The sequence below is a fragment of the Priapulus caudatus genome, unplaced genomic scaffold, assembly GCF_000485595.1.
Source record: "Priapulus caudatus unplaced genomic scaffold, Priapulus_caudatus-5.0.1 Scaffold189, whole genome shotgun sequence".
In the NCBI taxonomy this organism is placed as follows: domain Eukaryota; kingdom Metazoa; phylum Priapulida; class Priapulimorpha; order Priapulimorphida; family Priapulidae; genus Priapulus; species Priapulus caudatus.
In genome coordinates this window covers 283,408-302,871 of record NW_014577250.1, presented here as the reverse complement: position 1 = coordinate 302,871, position 19,464 = coordinate 283,408, and the positions used below count along the sequence as shown (strand labels likewise).

At 45.2% G+C, this 19,464-nt stretch overlaps 2 protein-coding genes across 4 annotated transcripts in view; both read left to right on the top strand.

Annotated features, from left to right (window-relative positions):
* Positions 1 to 9,194, top strand: part of LOC106806994 (synaptosomal-associated protein 25-like) — a gene marked incomplete in the record, with an annotated part of 123,821 nt that extends 114,627 nt beyond the window's left edge. The window contains 3 exon segments of the mRNA XM_014809190.1: positions 5,234 to 5,374; positions 5,919 to 6,063; positions 9,132 to 9,194. Coding sequence (XP_014664676.1) covers positions 5,234 to 5,374; positions 5,919 to 6,063; positions 9,132 to 9,194 — 349 coding nt within the window.
* A 9,464-nt stretch (positions 9,195 to 18,658) lies between these two features.
* The window catches only part of LOC106807008 (cyclin-dependent kinases regulatory subunit 1-like), a 4,104-nt gene continuing 3,298 nt past the window's right edge, over positions 18,659 to 19,464 (top strand). Inside the window, exon 1 of one of the 3 annotated variants that reach the window (XM_014809206.1) lies at positions 18,659 to 18,752. The gene's annotated coding sequence lies outside the window, so the exon portion shown is untranslated. Of the gene's footprint in view, positions 18,812 to 19,464 lie in introns of all 3 variants that reach the window. The other 2 variants (XM_014809207.1, XM_014809208.1) reach the window with 2 other exon arrangements.

Sequence of the window (19,464 nt, the reverse complement as noted above, 5' to 3'; positions counted from 1 at the left end):
AGACTACCTGTAGGTAGAGTTACAGTAGGCAGACTACCCGCAGGTAGAGTTACAGTAGGCAGACTACCTGCAGGTAGAGTTACAGTAGGCAGACTACCCGCAGGTAGAGTTACAGTAGGCAGACTACCCGCAGGTAGAGTTACAGTAGGCAGACTACCTGCAGGTAGAGTTACAGTAGGCAGACTACCCGCTGGTAGAGTTACAGTGGGCAGACTACCCGCAGGTAGAGTTACAGTAGGCAGACTACCCGCAGGTAGAGTTACAGTGGGCAGACTACCCGCAGGTAGAGTTACAGTAGGCAGACTACCCGCAGGTAGAGTTACAGTGGGCAGACTACCCGCAGGTAGAGTGATGCTGCGTCTTGTATCTGCATCGTCGCTTTTACTTTCATGTCTCGTGTCTCGCTGCACCTCTGCAAGTCTGCATCTCTCTATGTCTGTGATTGTGTAACTCTGTACCTCCCTATGTCTGTAACTCTGTACCTCTCTATGTCTGTAACTATGTACCTCTCTATGTCTGTAACTCTGTACCTCTCTATGTCTGTAACTCTGTACCTCTCTATGTCTGTAACTCTGTACCTCTCTATGTCTGTAACTCTGTACCTCTCTATGTCTGTAACTCTGTACCTCTCTATGTCTGTAACTCTGTACCTCTCTATGTCTGTAACTCTGTACCTCTCTATGTCTGTAACTCTGTACCTCTCTATGTCTGTAACTCTGTACCTCTCTATGTCTGTAACTCTGTACCTCTCTATGTCTGTAATTTTGTATCTCTCTATGTCTGTATTTTGTATCTCTCTATGTCTGTGATTTCCTATCTATGTATCTCTCTAGATTTATGTGTGTAACTCTGTATCTCTCTATGTCTGTGATACTATAACTCTCTATCTTTCTATGTCTCATTATGTACTTTTCCATGTCTGTAACTCTGTACCTCTCCATGTCTGTAACTCTGTACCTCTCTATGTCTGTAACTCTGTACCTCAGAGGTACAGAGTTACAGACATAGACTATGTCTGTAACTCTGTACCTCCCTATGTCTGTAACTCTGTACCTCTCTATGTCTGTAACTCTGTACCTCTCTATGTCTGTAACTCTGTACCTCTCTATGTCTGTAATTTTGTATCTCTCTATGTCTGTGATTTTGTATCTCTCTATGTCTGTGATTTTCTATCTATGTATCTCTCTAGATTTATGTGTGTAACTCTGTATCTCTCTATGTCTGTGATACTATAACTCTCTATCTTTCTATGTCTCATTATGTACTTTTCCATGTCTGTAACTCTATACCTCTCCATGTCTGTAACTCTGTACCTCTCCATGTCTGTAACTCTGTACCCCTCTATGTCTGTAACTCTGTACCCCTCTATGTCTGTAACTCTGTACCCCTCTATGTCTGTGATTCTATAACTCTCTATCTCTTTATGTCTGTAACTATGTACCTCTCCGAGTCTGTAACTCTGCAATTCTCTATCTCCTTGATTCTGTATCTCTGTATCTTTCTCTTTCGCAGGCGAAGCTGGTCGGTACACGGATCGAGACGGCGAACGTACGGGCTGCGGAGATCCTGCGGAAGGACTAGCGCGACACCACCGATCCATCGCAGCATCCTCCACACTGCTTCCTTTCCCATCATCATCGCACCTTGCCCTTCCTCTTCGCTCTCCTCCCCCTTTCTTAGGACAACTGGCTCGGCGGGGGTCACTCACTAACCGTCAACCTTCTATCGCGTTCCCAACTCCTTCCTCTCCCACCCTCGCCGGCTCTCGAGTAGTTCCATTTCCGTATCCCGGCACTGTTGTATCTCATTTAGTAATTACTGTATGCTTTGCGAGTAGAGGTGTATACGAGTGTTGGATAGATCCAAGGTTATCGTCTCTGGATGTGTAAACTATGCAGATGCTGCAATGTCATCTGCTGACCAACGATTGCGGTATCACTTGTTATGTTGTATTCCTCTGCTAGCATTCTATTTCTGACCACGCTCGAGTCCACTATCTTTACGCGCACGCACACGCGCGAGCGCACGCACTCGTAGGCGCGGTTACATGCGCACACATTCGCGCGTGTGTGCCGGCGTGTACGGCTGTGCAAAGACAGTAATGTGTACAAATCCGAATACTTGTTCATTTAAACTGCTCGAGTGCATGTCCTTCTCAAGCCAGCCCCCTCCAACCATCTACCCCATTTCCCCACAAGGTGCGCGTAGAGCGTGCGCGTGTACGTTTGGTATAGTAACTTCACCCGGGTGTTCAAAATGAAATCACTATTTTTACCCACGCGTAGCAATGAGTAGTTTACGATGTACGTACACGGTAGTACTCAGTCGATGGGCACATATCACGGCGTGGTCACAGAGTGCATGTACACGCTAGCTGTTGCTTGTGCGGGCGATCACACCACGATACAGTTTGACGCATAAATGGCCGTTCTGTGAACTCGAACCCGCAGGCAGTATATAGAGACGAGGTTTTGTTGTACTGTGTAAATAAGTGGAATAAGCAAAATGGTGTATATATAGATATTACGAGGTAAGAAAAAGGAATATATATATATATATCATCAGTCCACCACTATCGCCTCCCATCAATTACACTGCAGCCAGCAGCAGCATAGTAAAACCCAGGCCGCCATTCATTGATTCATTGCTTGCCGTGACCGCACTGTGGCGCTGGATGCATCCCAACTGGAACGTTGGATCTGTGACGAAGACGGCGAACTAGTGTTATTACTCGTGTACTTCTCATGGATCTTCTTACGTATACGTGCGCGTGCTAATGACGAAAATAGTCGATGCTACACGAAAAAAAATTCGGAATTTTCGAAAATTTCGTTCGTCGTTGCCTTGTTTTGCCTGGCTCGCACGGTTTGCGTGACGGAGAGCAGGAAATCACACATAAGGCTGCCCTGATTAAGTACAGAGGCTCCGTGCTGAGCTGGATAATAGAATGGAAGATTGGGCGCAATATTAAGAGATAACCCAGTGGGGGGAGCTACTCGTGGCATGGTTTTTACACCGTCGGTTATTATGAAATCTGTGGAGAATGTTGGCCTCAATGCAATGATGGCCTCAATGCAGGGATCCTCTTAGGCTTCTTATCACGCAGCGTAAGTGCTTTTCCGCATCGAGAGGCTTTCTTGTTGTTACTGCACGCGATGCAAATCGCCGGAGAAGGGCGTTCTAGTTTGGGGATTGCATCGAATACGTTTGCGGTGATGAATTTGCTGGATATCGTTGCGATGTACGGAGCATCAGTAGCAGCAGCAGCAGTAGTAGTAGCATTAGCAGCATCAGCAGCGGCAGCAGTAGTAGCATTAGCAGCATCAGCAGCGGCAGCAGTAGTAGCATTAGCAGCAGCAGCAGCAGCAGTAGTAGCATTAGCAGCATCAGCAGCGGCAGCAGTAGTAGCATTAGCAGCAGCAGCAGCAGCAGCAGCAGCAGCAGCAGCAGCAGTAGTAGCAGCAGCAGCAGCAGCAGCCCAGTGCACTTCATGCTCTGTTTGTGGCGAATGGAGGGGAGTCGGCAAACAGTCGTCGCACGGCGTAGCAAATCCATTTAATATGCAGTCCCGCAGTCGGCCCTCGTTTTTATTCGTCGGCGTTGGACCAGCGATTGCAGGCAGAGCTCATGCAAGCGAGATTCAGACCGTCACACCGCTTAGACGTCGTCGTCGTTTCTTTGACGTTGACCTTAATTGCATGTCTGAATTGAATCCGCTTCTGGCGCTGGAAAATGCCACGGCTCGCGATGTACTATCACGCGCCTGTGTTTGACAACCGCAGCGATTTCTAATTCTCAGTAAACTATGTAGACGGGATATTCGACATGCGTTTGTTATAGCGTTGTTATCATCCATAGTGGCGTCATAAATCGCCCGAGCAACGGGGAACTCGTCACACGATGCTGGTTCGACACTATCCACCAGCCCTGGGGTTGTGGGAGCGCGTGTCGTCAGGGCTTCGCGGGAGGTGGGGTTATATTAACTAATGTATGACACTGCATGGTTAGAGCTGCACTTAGCAGAGAGGTCGACGGTAAATGTCACAGCAGTGGGGTCACGGTCTAGCTCGCCCTTTCCCGCAGTGGTTGCCGAGGTGACAACAGCCTTTGCTGCATCATCGTGTGCGCGCACACGCCGTGCTATTGTCGTTTTCCATACACGGATGACGTACGCGCTGCTTCGGTCGCTCTCTGCTGCTGCTTTTCCTCGACCTTCCTCGGAAACTCTGTGGAAATTGCGTTGAAGCTAGCCAACAAAGACCTTCTTAAACCAGTGGATCAACGACGCGTAAGTTGTTTCGCTGCTTTATCTACCGCTTTGAAGAGCCGTCATTCAGACGTAGCTGTAGGAGTAGTTTTCACAACATCCGACACGGATATGTGCCAGCTCTCCTGCCTCTTGACACGGTGAGGCTCAGTAGATACAAGCACCATTACCCGCTGCTGATAATGTTCTACGAAGCTGCGTGGTGGAAAAATCGCAGCGCACCGTAGACATTTAGCTGAACTGTCGCGACGGCAGATTTTACCGGCAGATACGCGTAGTACTCTTTCTCTCTAATACAAGCCAATACTGACGATTTCATCGCTGTCGTTTATAGGAAGCCGATCCAGTGTCGCAGTGACATTTACAGATTGCCTGCTTACCCGCAGTGCTGTTAGCGTGAACAGTATGTTGGTGATTGAATGGAAACCGTGAAGTTTTCGTCGGTGCATATATACTCGATACGAAAGGAAGAGACAGCACCAAGGGGGGGGGGGCGAATATGTCAGGACCAACCCTTTGTGATTTGCTGGGATTTTACGAAAATTTTGAAAGAAACATTTTCTCAGTTAAAACGAGGCAAAGTACTTTAAAATACTGGATATATAGTCAAAAATCCGTTGCGCTAAAACCATATTTCTCATCAGAAAAAACCTGTGGAGGGATACTGCATACTACATTCAATCCCCCCTTCGTTCTTTCCCCTTAATGGCCCCCTTCCCTTCATAGAGCTTCTGAATCCGGCTCCTGCAACGTTTTCCCGAAATTGACACGATCCAAATCGGTTCGTGTCATCACATTAGTGCTGCTTGAAATCCGCACGCATTCTTGCGTTCAGATGCAGCTGCGTTTACCTGCGTGTACGACGCCATTAGTGAAACGGCAATGTTGAAAGCGGGAGGGGCGCACTGTGTGACGATGACGCGGGGCGATGTAATCATGCGTGACTTCTGCGCGCGTGTTCGGCAGATCGAAAGACATCGAGAAGAGCAAGGAGTACGCGAACACGTGGAAGAAGGACGACGACGGAAAAGTGTCGTCCTCGCAGCCGACCGCGCGCGTCACCGACGACAGGAACAACATGGGTCCAACGGGCGGCTACGTGACAAGGTTAGTCGCCAGGCTGCCATCTCTTTCCCATCTAGCTGCTAGTGTAGGGGGGAATAACATGCAGGGGGAATAACATGTAAGGGACTTTCTGCTAGTGTAGGACGTTGATATCTGGGGGGGGGGGGGATCGTGCACAGAACGTTGGAAAATGCGGCTTGTTTTCTGTAACAGATTAATAGGTTGGGGGTAACCCTGGACACGGTAATTAATTGCTCATTGAACTGTCGTAGAACGTGTTGCAACCTGCAGGTAATATTAGTCACAGCATCATGATTGGCACCGGTAGCAACTGTTGCAGGTTAATTAATCGCGCACCTAGCGAGAGCCCTTGCAGGTAAGTTGGTGAAGCTGCTAGTCTGCGTCCTGCAGGTTAATTGATGATAGAAGTCGTGCGCTGTTGCAGGATAATGATTGACACCCAGGGGGGGGGGCGTAGCGAGAGGCTGCAGGTGCATCAACGAACGCGGATTAATAATAGGCTGTGTAGGATGAGACGTGTGACATCATGAGTGAGACGTGTGACGTCATGAGTGCGCTGTTGCAGGATAACAAATGACGCGCGCGAGGACGAGATGGAAGAGAACATCGGACAGGTGGCCGGCATGCTGGGAAATCTACGCAACATGGCGATCGACATGGGCGGCGAGATCGACACGCAGAATTGGCAGCTGGACAGAATCAATCAGAAGGTAATAGTTGTTGAAGCTTCGCGACATCCTTCCGAGACTGGTACATGGTACCACGGTAGGCGGTGGGTATCTGTTCTGTTTTGTTTGGATTTCCAAGGCGACCTGGCTCAACACAGAGAGAGCGCGCCAGCTGTACAGGGAGACCTAGCTTTACAGATAGACGTTTTTTTATAGAGGGAGGGGCGTATAGATTTACAGCGAGACCAGACCCATAGATTTACAGGGATTTACCCATAGATTTTAGACACTACAGGACACTCTAGAGACTTTACAGCGCGGGTAGGTAGGTAGGTAGAGGGGAGGTAAGTAGGTAGGTAGGTAGGTAGGGAGGGAGAGATGGATGGAGGGAGGGAGGGAGACAGAAAAATGGGCATGCAATTGGGTAGGTGAAAAAGCCCCTCAGGTAGATTGCTCATTTGCTAGATATAATCGCGAAGAAGTTGTATCACTAACTAGCAGTCGGGAAAAAAAACGAAAAAAACTGGCGAAATCCTTGCAGTGCGCTGTTCTGTGGATTCGGTTAGCTTGCGATAAACGAGAGAAGGTTTAACGAGTTTAACCTAGCGTGTTTGCGATGCCTCCGCTACTGCTTGCACATCTGCTTCACTCGATTCACGTCACGATTTCTCCGTTACTTGCTTTACTCGCGCAAGATGTCACGATCGCGTATAAGCCCGTATAGAGACGAACGTTTCTTCTGCAGGTAGATTTACAGTAGGCAGACTACAGTAAGATAAACCCGCGTATAAGAAACATAGATTTTTAAGAACATGTTTAGGATCCTAAAATTTCCCATTTACGAGACCCCTTTAACATAAGAACCCTGTTTTAAACGTGCTAGAATTTAAAGTGATGTTCCTTAATTTTCCATATTGCAGATGAAGAGCTTAAAAAGAAACACAGGTCAAATAAAAAGACTGACTCAAACCAATATCGATGCAATAACGAATGCCAATGCCAATCGCCATGCCAATGCTCAACAAAATAACAAAATCAATATCTATTACATAATATAATATTATATAATATTATATTATAACTATATCATATATTTATCTCACCATAAACAAAAACGATGTGGCAATCAACTAAACTCTGCCATATAACACCTTAACACTAAACACTACTGCGTACTGGTTAACACATGCATCGAACAGTGAACTAAGCCCTGCAACGTAGCGCGGGTTTCAGCTGTCACTATTAAAAGTAGAAATCATTAAGAACCATATTTAAGAACCTTTGAGCCTAAAATTTTTCAGTAAGCCACCATTTATATATAGAAGCATTTGAGGCTAACTTGGAAAATTCTATGTTCTTATACGCGGTCTTTTAACTGTACCCGCAAGTAAAGTAGTTACAGTAGGCAGACTACCCGCGCAGGTTAGAGTTAACAGTAGGGCAACTACCGCAGGTTGTATTTACAGTAGCAGACTACCGCGCAGGTAGAGTTACAGTAAAGGATCAGACTACCGTGCAGGTAGAGTTAACAGTAGGCAGACTACCCCCAGGTAGAGTTTACAGTGGGCAGATACTACGCCCAGGGTAGAGTTACCAGTAGGCAGACTACACCAGTAGAGTTACAGTTAGGCAACTACCCGCAGGTAAGTTACAGGTGGGCAGGACTACTCCGCACGGTAAGAGTTTTAACAGTACGGCAGAACTACCCGCAGGTAAGTGATCTGCGTCTTGTATCTGCTATTCGTCCGCTTTTACTTTCGTGCTCTACGTGTCTCGCTGGCAACCTCTGCAAAAGTCTGCATCTCTCTGCTGGCTCTGTGATTGTGTAACTCTGTAACCGCTCCTATGTCCTTAAACTCTGTACCTCTATGTCTGTAACTGCTCTTTTTACCCTCTCCTATGTCTGTAACTCTGTACCTCTCTATGTCTGTACACTCTGTCCCTCTCATAATGTCTGTAACTAGTACGCTCTCTATGTCTGTAACTTCTGTACGCTACTCTTAAATGTCTGGTAATTTGTATCGCCCTCTGCTAATGTCCTGTGAATTTTGTATCTCCTAAGTGTCTGGTGATTGTGTAACTCTGTCCTCCCCTATGTCTGAACTCTGTACCCTCCTCTATGTCTGTAACTCTGTACCTCCTAATGTCTGTAACTCTGTACCTCTCTTATGTCTGTAACTCTGGTACCTCTCTATGGTCTGTAATTTGTATCTCTCTATTCTGTGATTTTGTATGCTCTCTATGTCTTGATTGTGTAACTCTGTACGGCTCCCTATGTCAGGGCGGGGGGGCAGGGGGGGGCGCGGCTGTAAACTCTGTAGCCGCTTCTCATGTCTGTAACTCTGTACTGCTCCGCGGCGAATGTCTTCTATGTACTGTCTAACTCTGTACCTCTCTAATATCGGTAACTCTGTAGCCTCTATACTTCTTAACTCCTGTACCTCTCTATGTCTGTAATTGTGGATATTTCTTCCTAATGTCTGCTGATTTTTATCTCTCTATGTCTGTCGATTGTGTAACTCTGTAACCTGCCCTATGTCGTAACTCTGTACTCCCTATTCTGTAATCTGTACCTCTCACTATGTCTGTAACTCTGTACCTCTCTATGTCTCTAATTTTGTATCTCTCTTATGTCCTGTGCATTTTGTATCTCTCTATGTCCTGTGATTGTTCTATCTATGTAATCTCTCTAGATTTGATGTGTGAACTCTGTATCCTCTATGTCTGTGATTACTATACTCTCTATCTATCTATCGTCTCATTGAATGTACTCTTTGCCATGTCTGTAACTCTATAGCCTCTCCCAGGTGTCGTGTAACTCTGTACCTCTCCATGTCTGTAACGTCTGTACCACCCTCTTACTGTCTGTAAACTCTGTACACCCCTCCCTATTGTCTGTAACATCTGTACCCCTCCTATGTCTGTTAACTCTCGTACCCCCTCTATGTCTCTGTATCTCTGTAGCCCCTCTCTATCGTCTGTGATTAATATAACTCTCTATCTCTTTATGTCGTGTAACTATGTAGCCCTCTCCGAGTCCCTGTAAACTCTGCTGCAATTTCTCGTTAGTCTCCCTTGATTCTGTATCTCTGTATCTTTCTCTTTCGCAGGCGAAGCTGGTCGGTACACGGACGAGACGAGGCGCACGCTACGGGTCCTCGCGGAGATACTGAGCCGGCAAGGACTAGCGTCGACATCCGGACCGATCCATCGGCAAGCAATCTCCACACTGCTTCCTTTCCCCCATCATGCATCGGCACCTTGGCCCTTCCTCTCTCGCGCTCCTCCCCCTTTCTTGAGGACAACTGGCTCGGTCGGTGGGTCACTCACATGAACCCGTCAACCTCCACTATCGCGTTCCCAACTCTTCCTCTCGCCAACCCTCGCGCGGCTCCGAGTATTCCATTTAACCGTATCCGGCACTGCTTGTCATTCTCATTTAGTAATTACTGGTATGCTTTGCGAGTAGAGTGTGTATAACGAGTGTTGGAATAGAATCCAAGGTTATCGTATCTGGATGTGTAAACATGCAGATGCTGCAATGTCATCTGCTGACTCAACGATTGCCGGTATCACTTGTTATGTGTTATCCTCTGCCTAGCATGTCTATTTCTGACGCACGCTCTGAGTCCACTTTCTTACGCGCACGCACGACGCGCGCACCACCCGCACTCGTAGGGCGGTTACATGCGCGACACATTCTGCCGCTGTGTGCCGGCGTGTAACGAAGCTGGTGCGAAAAGACTGAGTAATGTGTACAATCCGTAGATGACTTGTTCATTTAAACTGCTCGAGGTGCATGTCTTCTACAAGGCCAGCCCCCTCCAACCAATCTTACCCGCCATTTCCCCACCCAGGTGCGCGTAGAGCGTGGCGCGTGTGACGTTATGGGTATACGTAACTTCACCCGGGTGTTCAAAGTGAAATCCAGCGTATTCTTATACGCCCCGCGCCACGCGCAACCCGTAGACAACGAGCTAGTATTACGAATGTACGTGGAGCACGTAGTACTCAGTTCGACTGGGTCACATATACGGCGTGGTCCACAGAGTGCATGTACGACGCTAGCTGTTGCTTGTGCGGCGATCACACACCGATACAGTTGGACGCATAAATGGCCGTTCTGTGAACTCGAACCGCAGCAGGCAGTATATAGAGACGAGGTTTGTGTGTGAGCTGTGTAAAATAAGTGGAATACAGCAAAATGGTGTATATCATAGATATTGACGGAGGGGTAAGAAAGAAGGAATATATATATATATATATATATATATCAGATGTAGATAAAAGGGAAGGAGTGTGACTTACATAAAACACATGGGAAATTCGTCATTACTAACTCCTTAGAATACGCTACGATTTACTAAATACGGCCGGCTTAACTTCAACCAACTGAGCTCAAAGTCGTACACATACAGTTCGCCTTAGCATATCGTGCGAAAACTTCGTTTCCGCTTCGTATACACACCGCCACTCCGTGGAATACACGGCGACATAAAAACGTAGCGAACACGATTAACTCGCTCATTCTGTTGCCATGAAGAGATTTCAAACCGATGTATAACCGGCGGATCATAACTTGAAACAAAGGCGCTATACCGCGGCAGGCGACATCAGCCAGAAGGGTGCAAGGAGTCGTTAGGGAGCTTGCCTTTCTGTTTCAACGTTAGGCGGTTAATACTATTCGTCTGCCTGAGCAACAGAATGGATCTAGCGCATCGTGTGGTAACGGTTATTAGCTCTGTCAAGTCTCGCGGATTCTGGGGTATACGAGCGAGGTAAACGATTATCGCCACTGAAGCTAGGCGAATGTTACTGTGTAAACGATTTTGATGCTCAAGTGTCGGGTTGAGTTAACGCACGTAGTGAAAATCGTGAGGTATTCATAAGTGCATAGTATGGACGAATTCGCCTCGTTGTATTGCAAGTCCACACTCCTTGCCCTGATTATCTACTTGACTGATATATATATATATATCATTATATAGTGCCCGCGTATATAGGTCCAACTCGCGCCCACTGCTCATGAAATTGTTGGATCGGTCTGCCAGATGGCGACCCGTCTTTAGAGAGATGTCGTCACGCGGTTAATAGTTAGTTCACTTGTTTTCGACATGGTCTCCACCTAAAGGCAGATAATTTTCACTGGTCTATATATATAGTGCTGATGTAATATAATAGAATATAACTATGTTTATATATATATATATATATATCAGTGGTGAATTCGGGCGTTTTTTCCAGAAGGTGCGCTTGTGTTCTAACGGAGTGTAACTTATCCGAACCGATTGATTTTCGTAGGAAGCATGAGTTTGCAATAACATGTGTAGGGTCCCTCACGCGTGCTGAAATTCTTCGATTTTATTATTTTCGATAAGCATTTCCGAACGCTGCTACGATGATAGTCGGCTGTGCGAGAGGTATAGAATAGTCACGGAGGTCTGGTCAATTCCATTCGTTCGCGGTGATGGCCAATGGTTAAAATTCAAAAGGTATGATCGAGAGTCTGGTGTGCTTGCGTGCGTGCGTGCGTGCGTACGTGCGTCTTGGTGTCAAGTTTAATAGTTTTACTGTGTGTGGGCGATGTAGTTATTTCGAAAGACGCCTGGGTGAAGTGAACGCACGCACGCACGCACGCACGCACACACGCACGCGAATACTTGCATATATAATCAACTGTATTCAAAAACGTGTGCATGGGTAAGCGTGCCAATCGTGTTTGTACTTTCTCCTCTTCCCCAGCTACGGCTTGCGTGTGAATGGGCGACGGTGGCGGAGCATGGCGGTTATACTAGGCGATTGCACGGGACTGTGAAAATTATAAACGATACATTATAAACGCGCATGCAGATTCCGTCTTGCGGAAGTCTCCGCTGCTAAGTATGTGGACCAAACTCACACATTCCTGTAATAGACGAGACGAGAATAATTCATTAGGCAGAGCGTCGTACGAAAGTCACAGAGTTGTATGCCGATACATCGAACGAGAATGTCTTCCCTCTGTTCGACTCCAGTCCTGGTTTTTCGAATAGGCAGTATTTCGTCACACGGTGGCACTAGTATGTTTGCACGTAGACAAAGCGCTTGATCAACGATCAAAGAGTTTCTACCTGCGGTTGAATGCATGCGCAGTCTGGTAGCGGTTTTGTTCGCGGTTTACATTTATAGCGCGGACGTCGTGGGAGTCGCGGAATAGACTGACGCTGTGCGTCGTTCGGCACCACTCGTCGGCACGGGCAAGACGACGTTAGAGGTCAGTCTACGCGTCGGCGGGGAATTTGCATCCGGCAGAATGCAATTAGGAACGCCGAAAGGTGTTTCGGTGTAAGTTGCTAATCGTCGCGCGTTATTCGATACGAAATTATTGTGTGCGCAGTTGATTGCTGTCCCTCCCCCACACGCACACGCAGAGATACACGACTGCAGCCCGAGGTGATGCTGACTGTCGCATGCAACGCAAGTCGTACAGGAAGCCGCATATTGCGTAACGTGTATCGCATAGCAAAGATAAAACGATCTTATATATATATATATATGTGTATCGAGTCGCTGATCCCCCCACCTCACCCCACCCCCCTACTGCCTGCTATAGAATATTTTGTTACATAGCGGGCTCGTTCCACGGCGACCGTACGCACTATTTTTCTGTAGGATATAATATGTGACATATCGACCCTGTATAACTCGATGTATAAGGTGGCAGCACGCGCGAGACATTGTTATTTTAACAACAAAAGAAAATCTGAAGAAGAAAAAAAGCGTTTCTGCAAGGAAGTTCCTTCCGGAGATGCAATTATTACAGTGCAATAATCTTGTGTGTAACATTCGGTGTATGTCTGTGAGATAGAGAGAGGGAGACGGCACGCGTTGGTGTGCGTCTCACTTATAATTTCCCGTTAATTATAGGTCTTGCACGATATAGGCATACATGCATGTGATGTGTATGTGTGTATATTATCAGTTATGCTTCGCTTATCATCCAACACGGGCCGATTTTCTAATTCTCGAGTTTCTAAGCATTGGAGAGGAAGATAATGCGATTAATGTGATGGACAGACATCGGTATATATTATATTTTACTCCTGATATATAACACGAGAGGGAGCGCGCGTGTCAATTGCAGCCAGTTCGTAGATGGTAATGGGTAAATCGAGTGCACACACTTTTGTTACTTTCAGGCCGATAGATTGAGCATAGCTAGTCGAGTCAATCTACGACTAGTACTTTCAGACTAATAGTCTGTTTAGAGCGGGTCGAGTGAACGTAATGTCATATGGCAAAACGCAGGTCCGTACCGGAGAAGTGTGTCAGGCTGTTGCGTTATGTGTGCTCACCCCCTCCCCACCCCCCACCCTACGTATCTCGGCGCACACTAGCTCTAGAAATATAGTACTTCGCTCTGCTACAGGGCTGTGGCAGAGCGAGGGCTCTAGTTTTTCATCTCGGCGCACACGTGATAGAGTCAGTGGTGAGTCATCGTCGTCACCTGTAACTGAGCTCTATATCCACGGTAACTGAACTCCACGCACAATTATCTATGCGCATGCAGACCCGCACGACGCCATCCCCATACTGAGCAAAGCTGTCCGAGAGCTGTAGCTGTCCGCGGGCTGTCTCCCTGGAGAATAGAATAATACACAGTCTAATATGCTGATATATTTATAACATAATAAAATTTCTCTGGGGAGTGCGTAAATGTGTACTCTTGCGTGTATTTATACCCTAATGATTCGAACTATATCCTAATGGCATCCGTTGCACACACGACGTGTGATGATTCTGTCACCGCGCACCGTGTTGATCATGGGGACCGTAAGGAAACGATAATGAGGACAGACATCGTTAACAAGTGCCTATCATCTCCTGGCACGAAATTTACGTGGCATTGCCAAGTAACAGTCGCTTCAGCTTGCAGTCAGTTGTAGCTATACTATTGCAGCGCCACCTGGGTAGACGTTCATAGGTCATAGGTCGTAGGACCGTTCGCGCGCCATTTGCGGATTAGTAATTCGCGAGTTTCGTGAATGTTTTCTAAGCGTTGTTGGCAGTTGTGTGTGTGTGTGTGTGTGTGCGTGTGTGCGTGCGTGCGTGCGTGTGTGTGTGTCGAGGGAGGGATAGGTCACGGCGTCGATGTGGCGAGTAACAGTTACCACTGTAAATTTCACGTGCGTGGTCATTAATGTGTAGCTGATAATTATCAATGTTACAGTTCCCCTCTTTCTGCTTCGAAGTAGGCGGGGTCGCTTGTAACTCCAATCCGCGCGCATACGACGTAATACGAATACGTCGTAAGCCCGCCATCCAGGGTACAACAACTAGTTCCCTATTATCTACTCCTGATATATATATATATATATATATATATATATATATATATATATGCACATATACCACCCTACCACGTGCAGGTTATGCTACCTGCCTATTTCAAAGTGCAAAGGAGGACTACTATGGGACTACTATAAGGAGGTTCACTATGGGGCGAACAACAAGGCAGAGCCGTGTACGATCGGTGTATGTTCGACCTTACTAAGGAGATAAGAGAGGGGGCATATATAGACCACCATGCTTTAATTGTCTACCTGACACGTGTCGGCAATATTTTAACAGTTGTATTTTTTAGCGCGTTTGCAATTTTTGTTCGACATGTCTACGCACTCTCGCAGAAACCACGTCCACGACCGTCAGTTTCATGTTGTTCATGTAACACGCTCACGATATAAGCTTGAACACACTAATGTGACATGTTCACGATAGGGTTTTAGTCGGAGGTAATCACTCACTCCGTCACTGGTGGCTGTGTGTGTGTGTTGGTGTAACTGCGCTTGTGTATTTACGGCTCTCCGTTCGTTCCCTCCGCATAATAACATTTCGGTATCTGGCGGAGACCACGTGAACTAGCGAGGACATAGTATTCCTCTACACAGTGTTACGTACGATGTCGAACTTACAGTTGCGCGTCGCGTTCGAATTTCGCTCATCGACGTGGAAAAGGCATTCGGGGTTCAGTTGTAGTTTCGCATTTCTGCTTTGTTGATTGTTTATTGCGTTACTTGCATTGCCAAAGGGGATATAGTAGTTACTGTTGTTACACACATGTGCCTAGGTGTTTATATATTATTTAGTGTATACCCGTGATATAGTAATTCCCACCATTTGTAACCACCACTAATGTACTAACAGCGGTGAGTCAGAAAAAACACCACGAGGCCTCGTAACCTCATATTTGTTGAGTTATAAATTATTGAATTACTATTACGATGTGTTTTACTACCAGGGGCAATACAAGGATTCTGTCTGTGATTTTGTCAGTCAGTGATCATCTTTGTATTGGTCTTGGATTTACATACCTAGTAAACAAGCTTAGCTTTATTGTTCTAAAATGAATTGGAAATAAATTGTAATTTTAGGAAAAAATCCTCGTCTTCAAGACATTTTTATGCACATATTGATGTAAGTGAGCTAGTAGCCGATAAATACGGGAGGCAAACGGATGGGAGCCACTTATAACGTAGGCAGACTTTATATACATTCTAACCATATAGTATTGCAACTTTCTGGATGGAGGAGGTTAGGAACAGTTTATACCGATTTCATAGCGCTGGGCGCAATCTGTCGGTGTTTGTAGCTAAACGCCTATACGTATAGAATGTATGTTCACTAGTGAAAATTACAGTTCCTTATATATATATCGAACATTCACCCGGTCATATTCAGGCATCTACCCAGTCATTAGCAAAGGAAACGGCGAACTCCAGACGGTCAACTGTCTAGAGCGCAATCCGCCAATAGCTTTGCCCTTCCAGGCAAGATGATGTAGCTGCGAAAATATGAACACATTTCGCTTAGCATCTATTTCTGCTTTTCATGCGTGGCACTAGCGCCGACCAACGGCAAAGAAAATGTGCATAATTGTACATTGTTATTACACGAATTCTTCTTATTATTCTTCTTTTTCCGCGACTTTCTTTGCAAATATAAAATGCTGCACTTAAAATGCAAATATATTACTCCATATACAGAGATAAGTCTTACATTCATACCTAGAAACAACAGTGGCCCGGATCCGCGTTCGCACGCAGAATTTGCTACAGAATATATAAACTACTTATAGATTAATGACAATCTTGGTAACAGGATTTTCGTATTATCGTCTTCGTATCAAGCCTGTAGAATCGCATGAATGTCCGTCCGTCCGTCCGGCCGGCTGTCCGTCCGGCCGTCTGTCCGTCCGTGGACCGTGTGTCAACAGTTACGGCACAAAAGGACTCGGGATGTCGAATTTGGGGGGTCAAAGGTCAAAATGTGTCAATGGAGGGGGAATATTTCCCTCTTAACTTAAGGTATAGGAGGAAATACGAAATTGCGGCACAAATCTCAACGGCTCGCTCTACGCTCGTAATATTCGATGTATAGGTGTGATGGGCAGAAAATCCATCCCAGATGCGGAAATTGGATGGTCACAGGTGCAAAGGGCAGTGGGGAAAGGTCTCAGATATCAGTAGCATTTTCTGAGACAATGGTCTAAACGGCACGGTGAGTGATAGAACTTTTTGTTTCCAGCGCGCTGACCTAACGATTTGCTTATCACTTTATTGAAGAGGACCATGAAAATGTACTTTCCGCTGACACGTGGGCGAAGAGTAAGTGTCTGATAACTTTTCTCCCTCAAAGAAGATGGTAATAATGGGATTTGTTGACATGTTAACAAATGACTCGAACTCACTTTTTGCTATTAGGTCTCCCCCGCCCCGCCTCCGCCGCAGCCATCGCCACGCAATAGTACGCTCGTGGCTCGCGGCATATCCATTATAACATGTAATACTAGAGAAGCGTTCATTAAAGTTTACACAGCTGTAGTCTTTTACTCTACGGTACTACCGGATACATTCCTTGGCAAAGCTATCATAGATTTTAAGATCTACTAGTAGTACTCCTAGATATATGCTTGGCGCAGCGCGAACCGCGGTGGCGGGAGCGCGCACTTCGATTCGGTTGCCAATTCGCAGTTATCAAGAAGAATTCACCCGGCTAAGTTACACGTCAGTGAGCGCTGTCGACTCTGGCGGCACTTGTTAGTAAAGAAGGACAGTGTCTCATATTTTTAAATAGGATTATATTAGGAATAGGAATAGGAATATATATATATATATATATATATATATATATATATATTAGGAATATATTATTCAATAGGAATATAAGTATGTCCTCTCTTTTTTAAATACATAACTCCAAATCACCTGTGCTCCCATAATCATCTATCGTACGTGTTAATGAGGTTTTGAATAGTTTTCGGCTTATAATTACTGAAGTCATTAGGATCCGGATGTTTTATAACTATTAATTCTCAAGTATAATTGCTTACTACAGGTATGTATTTTCAGCAAAAATCATATGTGATTAGCTTTCGTTCAAGACACTGGGCTGTGTATAATATCTGTTATGATATAATAATGTTATATACAGCTCAGTGGTCCAGGATCATACACTACCTCTCATACGCGACACTAGCGCCGACCAACGGCAGCGAAAATGTACAAAATGTCATTCGGTTCAAGGAGCTACACCTAGGTATATCTAGGTATATCTAACTCCTGGATTCGGTTGAGATGATTCAGAGACAATAGAACACTAATTACTCTGTTCTAGTGCCTCTGGATAATTGGTCTCCATCTCATTGTATAAGAGGACAATGCATTTCGCTTTTATTATATAAAACTGTTTCTGGGCTCGTGCACAAGCTCGCCTGACCCGATCAGTTATCTGTATATCAATCATCTATCAGGATTGGAAGATTTCCAGCCTTATAATTGTTAAAGTGAGTCAATGGGATCAACATTTTACACATCTAACTACTTCTGAGTATATGCCTACTACATATATATAATTTCAATCAAAATTATATATGTAAATATATATCGTTTTATTTCATACACGAGCTCATGCGTGCCACTAGCGCCATTCAACGGCAATAAAAAGTGCACGGAATCGAAATATTAAGAAGATTATGCTCATGATTATGACATTTAGGAAGGGAATGCGTTTTACATTTTTATAGAAAAATATTCGTTAACATGTCCTCTCCCTTTAAAAAGCATAATATCAACAGAATGTTATTATCTTTAACAGATAGTAGTAATGCGCAGAGCTACCTCTTACCTCACTTTTACGACCATCTATAGATATGAATGGATAAATAATAGTAAATTTACTATAAAATTCCATTCATGGCCTCAATCCTCCTCCTTGCCTCCTTTTACGCCGTATGTATGTGCTTTATTCTGCAAGTATTGTGCTCTCTTTGTCGTTTAATCCGGTTCCGCCTCATACTACTGCTCCTCATCCCACTTCCCTTACTTTACTCCCTTCCGTTACTCCTCCTTTTCCTCTTCATCATCCAACTTCTTCTCCTCTCCCGCCTCGCCCCGCCTTCCCTACTACGCATCGCCCTCCATATTCTTCTACTCCTTTTCCTCGTCCTTCCCCGTTAATTATACAAAATTCCCTCCTTATTCTTTATCTGTCCTCAGATGCTCTCTGGGCTCTCATAGCTTCCTATTTCCGTAGTAGTGCACGACCGCACAACCATGTATGCAGTATAGATTTTTACCACGGGATGGCGCCACGCTTGCTAGCGAGATTTATCACGTGGTCTGAATACTGCAATGTTAGTGGCTACGCTATCGTTTATCTTCATCCGCGTATTTTGATTCTGTAAAATTCGGCAAGTAAGTTGTATTCCGAAATTTTCTCTTTCTGCTTGATTGCCAACAAAATTTTGTTTTAGGTAATAGTTTAGAGGTTATGTAATATGTATGTTACATACTAATCCTAATTGCTGTAGTATTTTATTAGAAGTAGGTGGCAAAAACAGAAACGTAGAACTGCCATCTTTTGTGAATTTGTGCACAGTGAGTCAGTGACAGTGTCGTTCGTGGTTCGTGTCGACGTTTGCCGTTTGGCAATGCCCAAGAAATTTGTATAATCTGACGCTATATAGGAAGTAGCAGCCGATGATATCCTAACATTCGTGCAGAGATTAGTCGTTGTAAAACAGGACTTGAAGATTTACGTGGAATTATTAGGCTTTTCCTACTACTAGTACTACTACTAGTACTAGTTTGTTACACCACTCACCAGCATTAGACCGAATAATTCTGTCCCATACAACCTTTATTATATTTTGGTGAGGGTTATATTGGGACAGAACGGGGTTCATTGAAATTTCGTGAGATCGCATGCAAAATACGTACGCCGCTATTGGCGCGAAAAAAAACCTACCGTTCCCTTCTACATGACTTTACCTTGCTACAGATATGTGTATACATTCACTTCAATCGTTATTCACTTCTTAAAAGATTGTTTTTCAGAAACCCGCTTCATTCCACTTTCGTAAATAACATTCACCATTAACAATCAGATCAATCAGAGCGAGTGTTA